Below are 21429 nucleotides of genomic sequence, written 5' to 3' on the forward strand. Positions count from 1 at the left end.
GATCCTAACTTCCTTGCTCATTTTCTCCCTCCTTCTGCTCTTCATCTGGACCTTGGGAGCTCAGTCCAGTGTTCCAATGTGGGTCTCTGTCTCTATTTCCATCAATCACCAGATGAAGGTTCTATGGTGATGTGCAAGATACTCATCAGTGTGGCTATGGGAGAAGGCCAGTTCAGGCACCCTTTCTGCTGCAGCCCAAAGACCTAGCTGGGGACATCTCCCTTGGACACCTGGGTACCCCTCTAGAGCCAAGTCTCTTGCCAAACCTAATAGGGCTCCCTTAGTTAAGGTATGTTCTTCCCTGCTCCCATATCCACCCTTCCTCCATCTCAAACATCCCATTCCCCCAAACTCTCCCCTATCCTCCCCTTCTCCCTTCTCTCTCCCCATTTCCTCTTCCCCCCACCCCACCCCCACCCCCACCCCCATGCTCCCAACTTTTGCTTGGAGATCTCGTCTACTTCCAATGTCCAGGAGGATAAATATATGTTTTTTGGGGGTTCATCTTATTAATTAGCTTCTCTAGGATCATTAACTATAGGTTGAATGTCCTTGGTTTATGGTTAGAATCCACGAATGAGTGAGTCCATACCATATTCATCTTTTTGGGTCTGGTCTTTTTGGTCACTCAGTAAAGTGTTTTCGATTTCTACCCATTTGCATGCAAAATTCAAGATGTCATTGTTTTTTTACCACTGAATAGAACTCTAAAGTGTATATGTGCCACACCTTCTTTATCTATTCTTCCATTGAGGGGCAAAGAGATTGTTTCCAGGTTCTGACTATTACAAATAGCCACAAAACTTAAGTCCAAATGGATTAATGACCTCAATATAAATCTGACCACACTGAACCTGATGGAAGAGAAGTTGAGAAGTAGTCTACAACACATGGGCACAGGAGACCACTTCCTACGTATAACCCCAGTAGCACAGACAATAAGAGCAACAATGAATAAATGGGACCTCCTGAAATAAAGAAACTTCTGTAAAGCAAAGGACACTGTCATTAAGAAAAAAGGCAACCTACTGAATGGAAAAAGATCTTCACCAACCCCACATCAGACAAAGGCATGATCTCCAAAATATATAAAGAACTCAAGAAAGGAACATTAAAATTCTGAATAACCCAATTAAAAAAATGGGGTACTAAACTGAACAGAAAATTCTCAACAGAAGAAGTTCAAATGGTCAAAAGATACTTAAGGTTATGTTCAACTTTCTTAGCAATCGGGGAAATGCAAATCAAAACATCTTTGAGATACCATCTTACACCTGTGAGAATGGCTAAAATCAAAAACAGCAATGATAACCTATGCTGGAGAGGATATCGAGTAAGGGAATTGCTGGTGGGAATGCAAACTTGTGCAACCACTTTGGAAAATAGTGTAGTGGTTTCTCAAGAAACTGGGAGTCAACCTACCTCAGGATCCAGCAATTCTACTTGTTGGAATATACCCAAGAGATGCCCAATCATACTACAAAAGCATTTGTTCAACTATGTTCATAGCAGCACTATGAACTATCAAGTTTAAGCATCCTCTGGGCACTTTAGTTCTTCTTAGAACGTGAATATTCATTTTCATCTCTTCTCATTTCCTGCCTTCATCTGACTCAAGAGATGTAGAGAAAGCAACTGCTACTAAGGAGGAAGAGCCAGAGCCTCTTCATCAGGCCCCTAATCTTTGCAAAGTCTGAGTGAATACTTTTAGGCTCCTCCTTTTATTCATATGTGTCTGAATGTTATGTTGAGTCACATGGAGCTCTTTCATGTTACATTCTGCTCAAGTTACTTGAAATACATTATTCTATTTTTGATATGCTAAGCAGTAGTTCTATTCCTCAGGATGCTACCCTCTAATAATTTTACTGTTTCCTGCAACCACAATAAGGAAATTTTATTGCTTTCCCAGTTGAGAGCAGTTTAGATATTTAAATAGACTTCATCCATCTCAAAGACTTATTTCACTAGAATAAACAACCTTATTTAATGACCACTTTCACATATGGTTGTGCTTGGAGGATACTGTGTTGTTCTAATTTCCACTACCTGTATGTATTCCAACAATTTAAATCCTCCTATAAGTGCACTGATGCATATTAAATTTAATATTTTCAGTGATGTATCAAGCATACAATCAATGTAGAAGCATTGTTTAGAAATAGGACTACAATTGTCAACTAAACTTTCAATAGCTTTTGAGTTTCTGTATTCCATGCATGACTTACAGTGGAATTATAACAGTTAAAATAAAGACCTGGCAATTTTAATATCATTATATAATACATTAACACAAGTGTGATTGACATATGAGGTTTAATTTATGCCATCAAAACATTTATTTCATTTCAAAAAGCACAACAATATTAATACTAGATCACAGGATTCTTAAAATATGATTTTTTATATATAATGTATATTAACATTACTGAAAAGTATTAACACAATATTATTAACTATAATACCTCTCATGTATTTTATAACATCACTATGTATAATTTTTCAAGTTACTTTGCATGACATTGCATTGAGAAGTTGATACTTTTATCATTGAAGAAAAATTGAAAAAATAAAATTAAGTAAATGAAATGAAAATAATCAAGTATTAACAGTATGAGCTATGCACAAGCTATGTACAAGAAGCCACTTTAAAACACATAGAATCCAAAAGCTCCAAAATTGAAATATCCATCTGAGTCTAGTTACAAATGTGGCAATGAAAAGAATACCAATAATACAAATAACAAACGATATAGCATAAAGCAGTATTAATATAGTAACAGATAATTAACTCCTTACAAGGTTTACAGAGTACAAAATGAGACTGAGCATAAAATTCAAGGAACAAACTTAAAGATACTCTTAAGACTAAGATTCATCTTCTACTAGAGAGGGTATAGTTGTAGTGGGTGAAATCTAAACAATTTGGTTAAATGTCCTTTGACCTTAAAGAGAGTAATCAGAAACCTCTATTATGGGACCCGTAACTGTCATTAGTACCTGCAGGTAGCTATGTCACAGCAGGAAGTGGAAAAGGGGAAGAATCCTGGAAAAGACAACCCTGCTTCTTCTCTGTCTCTAGGTCTTCTTCTGGTTCTCTGCAAAGTATGATAATGTTTCCCAGAAGAGAAGAAATTACTATGGATTGTGACCCTTCTATTGCAAAGCAATAAGTAGAGATATCACAAAATTGATAAGTGAAACAAATATAAATATCCCAAAATGGTAATTTTAATCATGTCAGTATTCTAATATCAATACTCAGGGGGGATGGAAAAATGGCTCAGAGGTTAAGAGCACTCCCTGCTCTTTCAAAGGTCCTGAGTTCAATTCCCAGCAACTACATGGTGGCTCACAACCATCTGTAATGGAGTCTGGTGCCCTCTTCTGGCCTGCAGGCATACACACAGACAGAATATTGTATACATAACAAATAAATAAATATAAAAAAATACTCAGGGCCGGGCGATGGTGGCGCACGCCTTTAATCCCAGCACTAGGGAGGCAGAGGCAGGCGGATCTCTGTGAGTTCGAGACCAGCCTGGTCTACAGAGCTAGTTCCAGGACAGGCTCCAAAGCCACAGAGAAACCCTGTCTCGAAAAAAAAACCAAAAAAAAAAAATACTCAGGTACTTTAACATTCTAATGCAAACATTTTTTTCCTTACAAAATTTAGATATTATAGCAGAATGTTCCATGGAAGTGAAACACAGAATTTACAAACTGTTTCCTGGCTGGCTGCCAAGACTCTGGCTTTTCAGAGATTATTATGTAGTCAGGCAGCTTCATAAATAGTCAAATGCAATATCTGCTTCCACAGAAGTATGCATAAGAAGCTATAGGATTGAGTCCTGCACATTAATCTTAAAGTTCAGGTGAAACAAAGAGATGCGTATTGTTTTGTGCCTTTTGAATGAGTCCCCGTAGAATATTTAGGTGAAAATGTCAGTGCCAAGAAAATCAGAAATTAGATTAAGTTCAAAGGAGAAATACAGAATGATTAATGGAATGGAAAAACTGGCATATGATGGGGGAAGGCTGACAGAAATGATTCTGAGTAGATTAACTATCAGACAAAGAAAGCAGAGCATTGACAAGGATGGGTCAGATATAAATAGAGAAAGACCAGAACCTTTGGTTATCACCATAATTGAAATTTAATGCAAATTAATCACTTTTATAAATAAAGAAAATGCCAAGCTTGAGTTACAGCCTTTAAAATTGATGTATTTTCAAAAGCAAGAAGACATGTGTATGCTGGCAGATGAAGGAAACTTGATGTTGCATAATCAATGGAGTTAATGCTGCTGAAGATGTGACCTTATATCAAGCAGACAATAAAAGTTTTTTCTAACCCTGAGCAGTGCCAGGCAAAGAGCAGGTGTTGAGAATTGCTGAGATGTCACTGAGTGATACAGCGGACAAGTAGAGGAAGAGTTGCATGCAGGTCCCTGAACCTTGATGTGTCCACACCTAGACAAAGAGACTTTGGACAGTAAATGAAACACTTTGCTAGTGCTAGTGCTGATACTGTACTGCCCTACCAGCAAACATGATGGTTGGAATATGAGAAGGTTCTTGGTTGGGATGCAGACAAGCAAGTCCTAAGGAGATCATCCATCTCTAGCCAGGCTGGCTACAAGTTAGTTTCCCTGGCCTCACGCTGGTAGTTTTCTGACCAAGTGTATGCCATACTGCTTTTCTTCATTCTCCTTGCAGCTGTAGAAAATAATAATAATGAAGACACTTATGTATAGATAAAATCATGAGTTGAAGCACTGAAAACACAAAGATAGAAAAGAAAGACCACCACAGAGAAGGGTCACTGATATTCTTTCAACATAGAACTTACAAACTCAAAAACTTGTAAATTCAGGCAGAAAACATAAACAACTTGCTCTTCCCTCTATTCATATTCACACTCGTCTCCTCTTACATAACATTACCATTGTCGCATAAAGCATCACTGCTCTTTTAATTGAAGTACTGATTTTGAAATTGGTGAAACAGTTGATGCAAGTGGGAGAAGAAAACTCTAACAATTACTGAGTGGGTGGGAGCATATATGTGTCCTGTGGATTATTTTATTTTAGATATTTCACTTTGTTTTAGTTTCTTTTCTGTTGCTAAGATAAAAAAAATATAACTAAAACCAAGTTACAGAGAAATGGTTGGCCTACAGTTCCAAAGGAACCCAAAACGGGGGATGAGCGATGGTGAAAGGAGCAGGGAAGTGAAAGATTCTACTCCAGCTGTACAGGAGAAACAGAGATAGAGCAGGAAATGAGTGGAGGACATGAGCCAGCAAAGCCAAGCCTCAGCCATGTACTTCTTCCAGGAAGTCTGAACACCCTAAAGGAGCAATAACCTCTCCACACAGTATTACAAACTAGGGTGAGGCATTCAATCACATGAGGCTATATGGTGAAATATTCTCATTTAAACCATTACAACCTTAATAAATTAAGAAATACCAATCCACGATTAATTAGGACAGAAAATGTAGACTCCATGAATATTCCACTATCCGTTAGTTTCTCGCTCATCATCTTCTTTATCCTAACCATCCTTGGAGTAAAATAACTATTTGTTGGTGAAACTTAAGCTAAGAGATTTACCTCATCATTTTATTTTTGAAATATATTAGCATAAGAATATTCATGTGCACACACACTAAATACACAGTTTTATGGGTATTCTCTGAAATGAAAAAGTAGACAGATTTCACGTTTATAAATCAAGTCTACTATGAATAATGTGAGTTAGACACATAATTCTGCCCCGCCCATCATTTAGACCCTGTTAGCTACATGGCTCACTCCATCCCCAAGCCTGCACCTCCTCTTCAACCTCAGAGGAACTCAGAACTACAGTGTGCAGTTGCACACAGTGGACCAAGAGGCGAATGATCAGCCACTCAGCTGGACACCACATTCTCTCTTCCCTTGGTACCAAAGCAAAACCACAGGTCTCTCCCCCACCAGCATCAACTTTTCTACCCATTCAGCAGGTAAGCTTCCTGCAGGTAGGCTGTTCCAACACCCCTCACCATCAATCAGACCCTGTAAGCTAAAAGGCCCTCTCTGCACCCAAACCAACCTGTACCTCAGAGGAACTCTGAATCACAGGCTGCAGGTGCACACAGAAGACCAAGAAGTGGCAACTAAACACAGCTGACCGAGAGAACATGTGAAGAGAGACTTCAGCAACTCCCTGATACACAGACAGTGACTGCATAGACTAAGAACAACTAACTAAGACAAAGACAGCAACTGCAAAAATTGGAACAGAAGTCAAAGACACTGCCGGCACCAAATGGAGGAAGAGATGGGTAGTCACCAATGCAAAAATTCATTCAACAATCTAAAAAGCAGCATACTAACACCAGAAATCAGTGGTCATACAACAGGAAGACCTGATCATTCTAACTCAGAAGAAGCAGGAAAAAAACGATCTTAAGTATAACCTTATGAAGTTTATAAAGACAAAGAGGAAATAAAAATTCCCTTTAAAAAATGGAGAAAAAGACAAACAAAAAAATTGGAAGAAATCATTAACTCTCTCAAACAAAAACTCAAGAAAACTAATAAAAAACAAACAGGTGAAAGAAACAGTTCAAGACTTGAAAACTGAGCCAACCTTTAATCCCAGCACTTGGGAGGCAGAGGCAGGCTGATCTAACAAGGGTTAGTTCAAGGACAGGCTCCAAAAGCTACAGAGAAATCCTGTCTTGAAAACACACACACACACACACACACACACACACACACACACGACTTGAAAACTGGAGTAGAGGCAATACAGAAAACACAAACTGAAGAAATTAGGAAAATTGAAAATCTGGGTAAACATATCAGAACTACCAATAGAAGCATAACCAACAGCATACAAGAGATGGAAGAGAAAATCTTAAATGTTGAAGATAGAGAAAATAAATTCATCCATCAAAGAAAACACTAAATCCAACAAATTAGTTACACAAAACCTCCAGAAAATCTGCGATACCATAAAAAGATCAAACCTGAGAATAATAGGTATTGAAGACAAAGAACTCCAGCTCAAAGTCACAGAAAATATAGTCCACAAAATTATAGAAGAAAACTTTCCCAACCTAAAGGAGGATATGTACAAGTATAAGGTACAAGAAGCTTATACAACACCAAATAGATTGGACCAAAAAGAAAAAAAAAGTTCCCTTGTTAATAATAATCAAAATATTCAAAATAAAGAAAGTATATTAAGAGCTAAAATGAAAAAAGGTCAAGTAACATATAGAGGCAGACCTATCAGAATTATACCCAAATTCTCAATGGAAACTATGAAAGCCAGAAGGTCCTATACAGATATGCCTCAGACACTAAGATTCCACAAGTGCAAGCCCAGTCAACTATCACTAGCAAATCTTTCACTTATCATTGATGGAGAAAACAAGAGATTTTATGACAAAAACAAATTTAAACTACACCTATTCTCAAATCCAACCTTAAAAAGGTACTAGAAGGACCACCCACCTCCATCCAGGTCTAGTAAGGTAAGCATCCAAACTGCCTAGGCTCCCCCAAAGCCAGTATGTGCAGTAGGATAAAAAACCCATTGCCATTGTTCTTGAGTTCTCAGTAGTCCTCATTGTCCGCTATGTTCAGCGAGTCAGGTTTTATCCCAGGTCTTGAGTTCCCGATAGAACATCCCCATTGTCTCAGTGTGTGGGTGCACCAGTCCTTGGACTTCCCACAAGGCAGGGGACCCTGATTGCTCTTTGGGCTGACGAGGGGGACTTGATTGGGGGAAGGGGAGGGAAATGGGAGGCGGTGGCGAGGAAGAGACAGAAATCTTTAATTAATTAGTTAATTAAAAAAAAAGGTACTAGAAGGAAAACTTCAACCCAAGAAAGCAAATTTCACCTGTTATGTTCAAATTCATGGGGTCCCCACAGAAGGCAACAAAGGACACTGAGTCCCATATGTAAAAGCAAAGAGCATTTATTTTAATCAAGTTTGCAAACTCGGTCTCTCTGCATGCCCAATGTATTAGGATATCTGGAGAGCCCCGAGCTCAATTAGAATTGGGTCTTTATAGTAGTAAAGGTGAGAGTGAGGGAGTGAGGGGCCTCTGGGGTTCAAGACCCCTGATTGGCTGACATTTGTCTAGGGGTGTCCTGGTGAGGTGTGCTGGCAGGTGATCCTATCTACAGCAGTTGGAATGTCAGGCATTTCCTTTGAATGGTCTGTTCTTGGGTGGGGGTCAGGTATTCTCAGTTTATGGTGTTTTTCTGCTACCAGGTATTCAGTGTAAACTACTGAGACTCAGGCTTCTTATTTGAATTTATCTTTGGCCAGAGTCCCAGGTGATAATAATTGAAAGTAAAGAATTTCCTTTGGGTGACCTGCCCAGATTTAGATTATCATGGCTGGCCCCCACATCACCAACAAAAACACAGGTAACAGAAAACCTCATACAAACAAACCCCGAAAAAGAAAAACACACAAACACTATCATTAAAAATATCAGGAATTAACAATCACTGGTTATAAATATCTCTTAATGTCAATGGACTCAATTCACCTATAAAAAGACACAGGCTAACTGAATGGGTATGAGAACAGGATCCATCCTTCTGCTGTATACAAGAAACACACCTCAACCTCAAAGACAGACATGACCTCAGAGTAAAGGGATGGGAAAAGACTTTCCAAACAAAGGGACCCAAGAAACAAGAGGATGTAGCTATCCTAATATCTAATAAAATGGACTTAAAACTAAAATCAATCAGTAGAGATGGAGAAGGAAACTTCATACTTGTCACAGGAAAAATCCCAAAACGATAAAGTCTCAATCCTGAACATTTATGCCTCAAATATAAGAACACCCACATATGTAAAAGAAACATTACTACAGTTTAAATCACATATCAAACCCCACACACTAAGAGTAGGAGACTTAAACACCCCACTCTTCCTAATGGACAGGTCAACCAGACAAAACTTAACAGAGAAATAAGAGTACTAATATATGTCATGAATCAAATGGACTTAACAGACATCTATAGAACATTTCACCCAAACACAAATGAATATACCTTCTTCTTAGCACCTCATGGAACCTTTTCTAGAATTGACCACATTCTTGGTAACAAAGCAAATCTCAACAGATACAAAAAGATTGGAATATCTCCCGTATCTTATCGGATCACCATGGTTTATATTTAGAATTCAACAACAACACTGATTGTAGAAAACCTACAAATTCATGGAAATTGAGCAGTGTTCAATTAAATCACTGCTGGGTCATGAATGAAATGCAGAAAGAAATTAAAGACTTCCTAGAATTCAATGAAATTGAAGGTAAAACATGCCCAAACCTGTGGGATACTATGGAAGCAGTACTAAGAGAAAAGTTCATAGCACTAAAATGTCTACATAAAGAAAGTGGAGAAATCCCACACTGACGGAGGAGGGTTTTCTGTTTTGTGTTGATTTCATTGGTTAATAAAGAAACTGCTTTGGCCTTTGATAGGACACAAGATTAGATAGGCAGAGTAGACAGAACAGACTGCTGGGAGAAAGAAGCAGATTCAGGCAGACGCTATAGCTCTCCTCTCCAAGATGGATTTAGGTTAAGATCTTTTCCAGAAAGCCACCACCTTGTGGTGCTACACAGATTATTAGAAATGGGTTAATCAAGATGTGAGAGTTCAGCCTGGTCTACAAAGGGAGTTCCAGGACAGGCTCCAAAGCCACAAAGAAACCCTGTCTCGAAAAACCAAAAAAAAAAAAAGATGTGAGAGTTAAGTTAGCCAGTAAAAGGCTAAAGCTAATGCTCCAAGAGTGTTTAAAAGAATACAATTTGTGTGTTGTTATTTCGGGTATAAAGCTAGCCGTGCAGGCGCTGGGTGGGAACGCAGCCCACAGCTCCTTTCTACACCACACTAGTGATTTAACAGCATACCTGAAAGCTGTATAAAATAAAAAGAAGAAGACTCCCTGAGGAGGAATAGAACAACAGGAAATAATCATATTGAGGACCAAAATCAATAGAATAGAAAGAAAGAATCAATGAAATGAAGAGCTGGTTCTTTGAGAATATCAATAAATTAGACAAACCCTTATCCAAATTAATCAAAAGAAAGAGAACATTCAAATTGACAAAATCAGAAATGAAAAGGACATAAAAATAGACAGTGAGGAAATTCAATGAATCTTTTTATTATACTGCAAAAAACTGTACTCCACATTTTGGAAAATGTAAAAGGAACAGACACTTTTCTGGATAAGCACTACATACAAAAATTAAATCAAGATGAAGTTGAAAGACCCCCCGATGTGGGGAGACTCTCACTCAAGTCTCAGAATAACATGACCCCCACCCCCAGTAACTCACGAGAGACCATCCTTGCTTCAATCACACGAGGTTTATTTGACAAGTGCACTGGGGCTGAGGCTCATAACCCATACAGGGGAGGAGTTCGACCCAGAGTAACTGGGAGAAGGGGTTTTTAAGGGAAGAAACCACAGTCCAGTAATCCAAGGGGTTAGGGCATCATAGAAAATCCCGAAAATACCAGTGATGATTACAAGGGGGCAACTCCCTGTTTCTCAAGATTACAATCTAACTTTATCTTCGGCTAGTTCCTGAAACAGAGTCACTGAACTGGCTAATCTTAGATTTCTGATTCTTCGCTCCCTGCTTAGATTTTTGGCTCTATTTTTTTCCAGCTAGGGGGGTCTGGATTTATCCTGGTCTTTCAAAGTGAATGATTTAAATAGACCTATAATCTACAAATGAATAGAAGTTCTCATAAAAGCCTGCCAACCGAAAAAAAGCCCAGGGCTGGGTAGTTTTAGTGCAGAATTCTACCAGAACTTCCAAGAAGAGCTTACACCTATATTTCTCAACTTGTTTCACATAATAGAAACAGAACTAACATTGCCAAACTCTTTCTATGAGGCAACAGTTACTCTAATAAAGAAATTGCATAAAGACTCAACCAAGAAAAAGAATTAAAGATCAATCTCCCTCATGAACATTGATACAAAAAATACTTAGTACAATACTGACAAATCAAATCCAAGAATATATCCAAAAGCATTAACCATCATGATCAAGTGGGCTTCATTCCAGAAATGCAGAGATGGTTCAACATATGAACATATCAACATATGATACAATATATCAATGTAATTCACTATATAAATAAACTGAAAGAACAAAACCATAAGATCCTCTGAGTATATGCTGAAAAACCATTTGACAAAATCAACCATCCCTTCAGGATAAAGGTCTTGGAGAGATCAGGGGTACAAGGACCATATCTAAACATAATAAAAGCAATATACAACAAGCCATCAGCCAATATCAAATTAAATGGAAAGAAATTCAAAGTCATTCCACTAAAATCTGGAACAAGATGAGGCTCTTCACTCTCTATACAAACTAGTTCTTTGAACTCTAGCTAGAGCAATAAGACAAGAGAAAGAGAAAGTTGATACTGGAAAGGAAGAAGTCAAACATTTGCTATTCGCAGATGATATGATATTACATATAAGTGACACCAAAAATTTTGAATACCAGGGAACTCCTATAGCTGATAAATACCTTCAGTAATGTGGCAGGATACAAGATAAACTAAAAAAAAGTAGTTATCTAAGTACAAATGATAATGAAGCTGAGAAAGAAATCAGAGAAACATTAACATTCACAATAGCCACGAATAACATAAAATGTCTTTGGGGTAACACTAACCAAACAAGTGAAAGACCTGTTCAACAAAAAACTTTGTCTATGAAGAAAATAATTGAAGAAGATATCAGAAAATAGAAAGATTCCCCATGGTCTTAGATAAATAGGATTAATATAATAAAAATGGAAATCCTACCAAAAGCAATCAATAGATTCAATGTAATCCCCATCCAAATCCCAACACAAATCTCAACAGACCTTGAAAGAACAATTCAACTTCATAGGGAAAAACAAAACAAAAAAAAAAAAAAAACACAGAATAGGCAAAAAAAATCCTGTAAAATAAAGGAACTTCCAGAGGCATCACCATCTTTGATATCAAGTTCTTTTATAGGGTACAGTAATGAAAACAGCTTAGAATTGGCATCAAAACAGAAAGGTTAATTAGCCATTTACTGTCTAGTTTCATGAGTTCTTTATATATTTTGGAAATCAGACCTTTGTCAGTTGCGGGGTTGGTGAAGATCTTCTCCCAGTAAGTGGGGTGCCTTTTTGTCTTAGTGACAGTGTCCTTTGCTTTACAGAAGCTTCTCAGTCTCAGGAGGTCCCATTTATTCAATGAGGCCCTTAATGTCTGTGCTGCTGGGGTTATACGTAGGAAGTGGTCTCTTGTGCCCATGTGTTGTAGAGTACTTCCCACTTTCTTTTCTATCAGGTTCATTGTGTTCAGACTGATATTGAGGTCTTTAATCCATTTGGACTCAAGAAACTAGACCGTAAAAGGCTAATCAACCCAATTATAAAATGGGGCACTGAGCTGAACAGAGAATTCTCAACGGAAGAACTTCAAATGGCCAAAAGACACTTAAGGTCATGCTCAACTTCCTTAGCGATCAGGGAAATGCAAATCACAACTTTAAGATACCATCTTACACCTGTCAGAATGGCTAAAATAAAAAACACCAATGATAGCCTATGCTGGAGAGGGTGTGGAGAAAGGGGTACACTCATCCATTGCTGGTGGGAATGCAAACATGTGCAACCACTTTGGAAAGCAGTGTGGCGGTTTCTCAAAAAATTCGGGATCAACCTACCCCTGGACCCAGCAATACCACTCTTGGGAATATACCCAAAAGAGGCCTTCTCATACTACAAAAGTATTTGCTCAACTATGTTCATAGCAGCATTGTTTGTAATAGCCAGAACCTGGAAACAACCTATATGCCCTTCAATGAAGAATGGATGAAGAAAGTATGGAATATATACATATTAGAGTACTACTCAGCAGTAAAAAACAAGGATTTCTTGAATTTTGCATGCAAATGGATGGAAATAGAAAACACTATCCTGAGTGAGGTAAGCCAGACCCAAAAAGAGGAACATGGGATGTACTCACTCATATTTGGTTTCTAGCCATAAATAAAGGACATTGAGCCTGTAATTTGTGATCCTAGAGAAGCTAAATAAGGAGAACCCAAAGAAAAACATATAGGCATCCTCCTGAATATTAGCCTTCATCAGGCGATGAAAGGAGACAGAGACAGAGACCCACATTGGAGCACGGACAGAAATTCTCAAGGTCCAAATCAGGAGCAGAAGGAGAGAGAGCACGAGCAAGGAACTCAGGACTGCGAGGGGTACATCCACACACTGAGACAATGGGGATGTTCTATCGTGATCTCACCAAGGCCAGGTATCCTAGGTCTGAAAAAGCATGGGATAAAACCGGACTTGCTGAACATAGCGGACAATGAGGACTACTGAGAACTCAAGAATAATGGCAATGGGATTTTGAACCTACTGCACGTACTGGCTATGGGGGAGCCTAGGCTGTTTGCATGCTCCCTTACTAGACCTGGATGGAGGTGGGTGGTCCTTGGACTTCCCACAGGTCAGGGAACCCAGATTGCTCTTCTATCTGATGAGGGAGGGGGACTTAATCGGTGGAGGGGGAGAAAAATGGGAGGCGGTGGCGGGGAGGAGGCAGAATTCCTTAATAAATAAATAAATTTAAAAAAAAAAACAGACAGGTTAAGAAATCAAATCAAAGACCTGGATTTTAACCCACACACCAATGAACATCTGATTTTTGACACAGACGCCAAAATTCTACAATGGTAAAAAAGAATGCATTGTCAACAAATGGTGCTGGCATAACTGAATGTCAGGGTGCAGAATAATACAAATAGGTCTGTACCAATCCCCATGCCTAAAACTCAAGTCCAAATTAAAGACCTCAGTATAAATTCGACCACAATGAACCTAATAGAAGAGAAAGCAAGAAGTAACTTTCAGTACATGGGTACAGGAGACCACTTCCTACAATAACCCCAGTAGCACAGATACTGAGCAACAATAAATAATCTAGACCCCTAAAACTGTGAAGCTTTTGTAAAGTGAAGGACACATTTAATAAGACAAAAAGGCAGCTAACTGAATGGGAAAAGATCTTCACCATCCCCACATCAGACATAGAACTGATCTCCAAAATATATAAAGAACTCAAGAAATTAGACATCAAATGTCCAATAATCTAATTTAAAAATAGGGTACAGATAGAAACAGAGAATTCTCAACAGAAGAACTTCAAATACTGGAAGACATTTATGGATATGTTCAACATCCTTAGCCATCGGGAAAATGCATTTCAAAACAACACAGAGATAACATCTAACACCTGTAAGAATGCTTAAAATAAAAAACATCAATAATAGCTTATGCAGGAGAGGATATGGAGTAAGGGGAGTACTATTCCAGTACTGATGGAAATGTAAATTTGTACAACCACTCTGCAAATCAGTATAGCATTTTCTCAGAAAATTGAGAATCAACAATCTGAAGACCCAGCAATATCACTGTTGGGCATATACCCAGAGAATAATAGACCATACTACAAGGACATTTGTCAACTATGTTTATAGCAGCATTATTTATAATAGCCAGAACTGGGAAACAACATAAATGGCTCTCAACCAAAGAATGGATAAAGAAAATGTGGGAAAATGTGGTACAGTTTCACAATAGAATACTACTCAGCAGGAAAAAAAAAGACATCTTGAAATTTGCATGCAAATGCATGGTATTAGAATAAACCATCCTGAGTGAGGTAACCCAGACCCATAAAGATGATCATGATATGTATCAACACATAGGTGAATACTAGCTGTAAAGAGAAGAATTAGGGACCTATAATCCAGGACCCCAGAGAAGCTAAATAACAAGGAGATCCCTAAGAGAAACATATGTAGATCCCATGTGGAAGGGGAGAGACAAATTCTCCTAAAAAATTTGGAATCTTGGAGTGGGAATAGAAAAGAAGGCAGCAGAATAGGAGGGGAGAGAAGAGGGAGGAAGAAAATGAGTGGGAACTTAATGATCCAGATAGGGGAACAGAGATGAAAAACACAGAAAGAGATATCTTCATTGAGGGAGCCATTATGAGGCCAGCAAGAAATATGGCACTAGAGAAATTCCCAAGAATTCACAAAGTCGACCCCAACTAAGACTCCAAGCAATAGTGGGGAGGATGCCTGAACTTGCCTTGCCCTATAGTCAGATTGATGACTATCTTAAATGTCACCATAGAACCTATATCCAGCTACTGATGGAAGCCATTAGATGGAGAAAACCACAGGGGAATGTTGGACTGAGCTTTCAAAGTCCAGTTAAAGAAAGGGAGGAGAGAGAATGGGAGCAAAGAGGTCAAGACCATGATGGGGAAATCCACTGAATCATCTGCTGAGCTAATTAGAGCCTTTCAACTTTGGCCTGACAAAGAGGGAACCAGCATAGGAACAAAGGGCTCCTCTGAATGTGGGTGACAGTTGCATGGCACTGACAGTGAAACCGGGATTTATCCCTACTGCTTGTTGTGGCTTTTGGAACCCATTCTCTTGCTCATCCTAAATATAGGGAAGTGTTCTTTGGTCCTGCATCAAAACAATGAGCTGGATTTTGTTGATTCCCCAATGGTGTTGATTTTGGATGGGATATGGGAGCTTGGAGGGGGGCAAAGTGGAGGGAGCAAGAGGAAGGAAGGGAGTGGGAAAGGGATTTGGCATGTAGAATGAGAAAAGAGAGTTTTAAAATTAAATAATATATATGAAACGTAATTTTATAGGAATTTTAGGACACTTCTGATTTTCCATAACCTCTCAAAATTTAGAATACATACTATTTTAACATTCATATATACATGAAAAATAAGGAAGTATGACTTCAGTGTAGTCCTTGCCACTATTGTTCCATATACTTCCACCACCAATTTTAATGGCTACCCGTAATTGTTCAACACTTATTTTCCACTCTTTTCTTTTTACAACTTAGTAAATTGGTATCCACAAATTTATTCACAAAGCCTTGTTTTGTCAACATCTTTAGGCAGTTACTATTTCTTCCACCAATGAAATCTCATAGCAGGCTTTACTTCTGCTGATTGATTCACTGAATTCTGTGGACAAGTACAGTCGGCCGTGTAGTTTAATCCCTTCTATATTGTTCAGATTTTATTCTCTACAACTCCCATTATTGTACCTGAATTACAATAAATACTCAATAACTAACTCTTCAAAATAATTTAGGAGACAGAAACAGTCATTGAGAGACATTGGTAAGGTTTATTATTGCCAGATGTCTACAGATATATATTCTGCTTCTAGAGGATATTTATTAGTATCCTTCAGGTTATATTTTAATGAAGTTCTGTGAGGAAAGAAAAAGAGAATCCTGTGCTTATTAGTACATTCAAATGAAACTGGTTTTATGAATTCGAAAGGATTAAACTTGATTGCATATATTGTAAAACTCAATTAGTTGTGACTTCTCTATAAATGAAAAAGTTTAAATGAAATTACAAGGAAGTTATTTGGTTCTCACTTAGTCTTGTCTGTATGAGCATAGGCACTTGCATTTACAATTCTGACTTTCCATAAAATTTGAGGAAATCTAAAGATTTGGAATTTTACAATTGCAAGTAGAATAAATATCTGATTTTAGAGTAAGCAACATGACATACTTTTTCATGCTAAATACTCTATACCATCTCTTTATATTATCTCTTACCTGCTATAGTGACCAGGGTCTAAACAAAGTCTTTGCATTTCTTATTTTTACTTTCTTCTTTGAGAGTGTCCTAAACATGTAACTCACTACCATCATGTTTCCAGTAGCTTCTGAGATTGCATGGTTACTCCAAACTACTTGTTTTAAAAAAATGAAGAAGGGTTTTGTATTATGGGCTAAATAGATTAGTTTATCAGCATAGCAATGCCTCACCTTTATTAACAGAAAAAAATAAATAAAAGGTTGTGGACTAGATGGCTAAAAGACCAAATTTTTCTGCAATATGATTCTATGATATGTAAAATTCTTTGCAAAGATAATTGCTGTCATTTGACAGCTAGTTTTAAATAGAGGTTCCCACAGTGTACTGAGAGGATGGACTTTATAAAAAAACAAACAAACAAAAACCCAATTGTCTAGTAAGAGGAAGAAAGATGGAGAATGGTGACAGGAATGTTCTGAAAACTTAAGGGAGAAGACCCAGGGTTGCTGGAATTAACCTTTCAAATCTTAGGATCCCTATTTATTCTCAGAAATCTAGAGGGGTCCTCTAGCTCAGAAACTCAGTAACCACTCTGGCACTACCTCTAAAGCCAAACAACTAAGACAAAAGTAGACATAGTAGGTCAGGTCTATCAATTGAGATCATGATGGCAGGTGGCCCGACATGATGATCACACAGTTTAGGATTCTTTAACTTATAATCATACACATGTCTCTTACAGTCAGGATGGACCAAACAGTAATCAGTTTGGACATAGTAATTTAAACAGCAAATGATAAAAATAAAATCTTCCCTCTCATGCACTTTCCATTTCCAGAACGTTCTTAATATATTGGACGTTTCCTAACTGTGTTAAGCACATGAGTATAATCATTAGTGTCATGTTAATAATTTCTTAATCAATTGCCCATTGTACCATAGATTACTCTTATAATTAAACTCTCCATGGTGGGATAATATAAAAAAGACTATTAGAAAAAATGTAAAAAAAAAACTGCTTTTTTATACTCTTTCTCTGGCAACAGTAGATTTCTGAAAACATAATAAGGAAAAAGCAAATGTGTAAGCTGGAGATATTTTGAAAGCATTGACCTGTGTAGTATCATGTGACCTCACTGCAGCCTTGTTTCTAAACATGGTAAGCACACTCTGAGCAGTACAGGCTGTGACATTGCACCTTACCTAAAAACCTAAGCATATTTGAGGCTTTTTCATATATTCTTAAATACATTGTTTTTGTTGCCCTTATTTAAATGCAACAACTTAATATTAAATTAAATGGAGAGAAACTCAAAGCGTTTTCACTAAAATCAGGAAAAAGACAAGGCAGTCTACTCTCCATATCTGTTTAATAAAAGTTCTTTCTAAAACAATAAGGCCACAAAAAGAAACCAAAACACTAATGATGGCTTATGTTGGAGAGAATGTGGAGGAAGAAGAGCACTCCTCCTTTGTTTGTGGGAGTGCAAATGTGTATAGCCAGTTTGGAAAACAATATGTCAGTTTCTCAGAAATTTGGGAATCAATCCATCTCAAGACTCAGTATTACCACTCTTGGGCATATACTCTAAGGATGTTCAATCATACCACAAGAACACTTGCTCAACTATTCATAGCAGCATTACTTGTGATGATCAGAACCTGTAAACAATTTAGATGACTCTCAACTGAAGAATGGATGAAGAAAATGTGGTACATTTACACAAACAATATTACTCAGCAGTAAAAAACAATGACATCATAAAATTTGTAAGCAAATGGATGCAACTAGAAAACATTTATCCTGAGTGACATAACCCAGACCCAGAAAAACAAACATGCTACATACTCACTCATAAGTGGATAGTAACTATAAAGCTAAAGATAACCAGATTACAGTCCTTTAAAAGGAAACTGCTCCTCAGGTGTGAAGCTAGGAGAATTTTGCATTTATATCTTAGAGGCATACACAGTATTGGCCACGTAAGTTTCCTAAAGCAAAACCAGAACTCAGGGGTGCAGAATCCAGAGGGAACCTGGACTGAAGTTCAAAGAAACTGACAGGAAATTGAGATCATCTTGATACAACCAGATTGAAATTTAGTCATACGTAGAAATTAAAACTTCTGAAAACATGTGCCTCATTTGGTTTCTGATGGTATGTTCTTTATCAAGTTTTGAGAAAAGGTCACTGTATTTTATGCATTGTTGGATTTGGAACGTTCCAGGGGACATTTATGCCCAGAGTTTGGTAGTAGCCAACAATACATACATGTCTATGTAAGAGATATAAACTATAGCATACACCGTGCCACTTTAATAATCTGTACAAACAAAAAAGGTGAAGTTTTTTTGTTTTGTTTTTTACTCTTTAGACAATATTATTTTATAGACAATGACTGCATTTGTCCTCTGGGTTTGTAGAAATAGATATGGCATTCCTGTGACCAGAAATAAGAATTGTGTAATCTAATTAGATACTTGTGTAAACTAGATTTTTCTTTAGCTTATCAGAACTTCAACTGGCACACCTTGTGCAATATTAGGCCCCACTGCAGACAGAACTGTCTTAGACTAGATATGCCATGTCCAGCCTTTTCCTTTTCTTTGTAGTAAGTTTGAGGAGGCATGCATACATTGTTCTTAAAAGCAAGAATTGAAATTCCATCAATAAGGGTTCTCAGCATTCATGGTTTGAGAATAGTTATAAAATAAATGATGGTTATGTTGATTAGAAATATAAAATTACCCTTCTCTCATAAGAGGTTCTTCAATCAGTTAAACACTGAATTTTAATGTAAATCAAGGAATTTGTCTTTTATGTATACACACAATGAAAATGAAAGCAAGTATGTTGATAATCCACATAAAATATCACAGCATCATTATTTACCAGAAAAACATTAGAGAAACTCTTAATATTTACCAGAAAAATAATAAACAAAATTTGTTGTAACAGTCAAACTTAGAAAAGAATACAACTCAGACGGGCAGTGGTGGCACATGCCTTTAATCCCAGCATGGGGGAGGCAGAGGCAGGTGGATCTCTGTGAGTTAGAGGCCAGCCTGGTCTACAAGAGCTAGTTCCAGGATAGGCATGAAAGCTACAGAGAAACCTTGTCTTGAAAAAATTCAAAAAAAAAAGGAAAGAAAGAATACAACTCTCAAATCTAGTACATAATTGATAAGTTTTAAAGGATACTAAGAGAAATAAAATCAGACAGGAAGAAAAGCTATGATTATGTAATTATATGATGCATAACTGTGATTCACAATTCATGAGGTACCTAAAGTAGGCAGTTCTACAGACAGAATGTGTAGTAGAGATGATTAAGGCAGAAGCAGGTAGGGAACAGAATCTGTTTGCTACTACAGAGAAATTCATGAGACAATGATGACCTTTACACAACTTTGAGAATTCTTTTAATGCTATTGAATTGAATACTTGACATAGTTAAAATGATGTATTGAATGGTACATTAAAATTGTAACTGAACCTGTTAAAAATGACAATTTTCATTCTCTCTGTGCTTTACCATAATAAAAATTTAAATTAACAAATCTCTAGTAAAAATTATTGCAAGTATTCCAAAAATAATAGAGTTTAGATTTGTTATGGTTGAGAATATTGAAAACAAAACAAAAAATGTGATTTCAGTCTCTAACTTCCCCCTGTCAATTGTTAGTTACAAGAATTCAATAAACTTCTTGGGTATTTATTTAATAGTTTACTTACCTTATACACGAGTAGTCTTGATGACTAAAACAAAAATGCATAAAAAGCGTCTCACAAGCCGGGCGGTGGTGGTGTACGCCTTTAATCCCTGCACTCGGGAGGCAGAGGCAGGCGGATCTCTGTGAGTTCGAGACCAGCCTGGTCTACAGAGCTAGTTCCAGGACAGGCTCCAAAGCCACAGAGAAACCCTGTCTCTAAAAACCAAAAAAAAAAAAAAAAAAAAAAGAAAGAAAAGAAAAGAAAAAGCGCCTCACAAAAGACCAGTATCCACATGGATGTAGGCAGTTCTCACTGTATAGACAGAGGCTACTATAGCTTCCTCACTGAAATGCATGTGTTGGTCCTATGTTAATGCGACAAAATTCCAAACTGTAATGATAGTCTGATAAAGTATATGAAAATTAACACTATTTTATAATGGCCTTTATACATATATTAAAGTATGTTGGGATAAAGTAATTGATTCCTCATTATAAAAGCAAAAATTAGTATTAAAATGAGCATGGCTTAAACACACACTGACTATTATTTTTTTCTATCCATAGTGGTTATGTCTTTGACTATGATTACTACAGAGATGATTTCTACAATCGGTATGTGAATTTTTCAACCCTTTCTTTGTAATCTATATTATATTCTAGTTTATGCATTTCATTTACTGAAGCTATTAATTAAATTCATGAAATAAGATTTTGTGATGACAAATTTGAAATGTCAAGTTTCTTCAACTGTGTCATATACATCTTCTATTTTTGTTATATTTTCGACATGCAGTAGATATTGCAATTAAAGCATTAGAGTTAGCTAGCCCTGAAATTTTGTTGGTAGTATTGAACAACATATAACCATCTAATTATTTTCAAGATCAACTGGTCATTTAGAATTATGCAAACTAAGAGTTATTTTGGCTCCAAAAGAAAGAGGGGAAAGAGAGAGGGGGAGAGGGAAAGAGGCAGAGAAGGAGAGGAAGGAA

At 37.2% G+C, this 21429-nt stretch overlaps 1 protein-coding gene across 8 annotated transcripts in view; it reads left to right on the forward strand.

Moving 5' to 3' along the window:
• Positions 1 to 21429, forward strand: part of Ralyl (RALY RNA binding protein like) — a 781615-nt gene that overhangs the window by 655277 nt on the left and 104909 nt on the right. For all 8 annotated transcript variants that reach the window (XM_005361821.2, XM_005361822.2, XM_026786636.1 and 5 more), the window contains one exon: positions 21002 to 21049. In XM_005361821.2, the coding sequence (XP_005361878.1) occupies positions 21002 to 21049 (48 nt within the window). The remainder of the gene's footprint in view (positions 1 to 21001; positions 21050 to 21429) is intronic.

The sequence above is a fragment of the Microtus ochrogaster genome, linkage group LG5 (genome assembly GCF_000317375.1).
Source record: "Microtus ochrogaster isolate Prairie Vole_2 linkage group LG5, MicOch1.0, whole genome shotgun sequence".
In the NCBI taxonomy this organism is placed as follows: Eukaryota; Metazoa; Chordata; class Mammalia; order Rodentia; family Cricetidae; genus Microtus; species Microtus ochrogaster.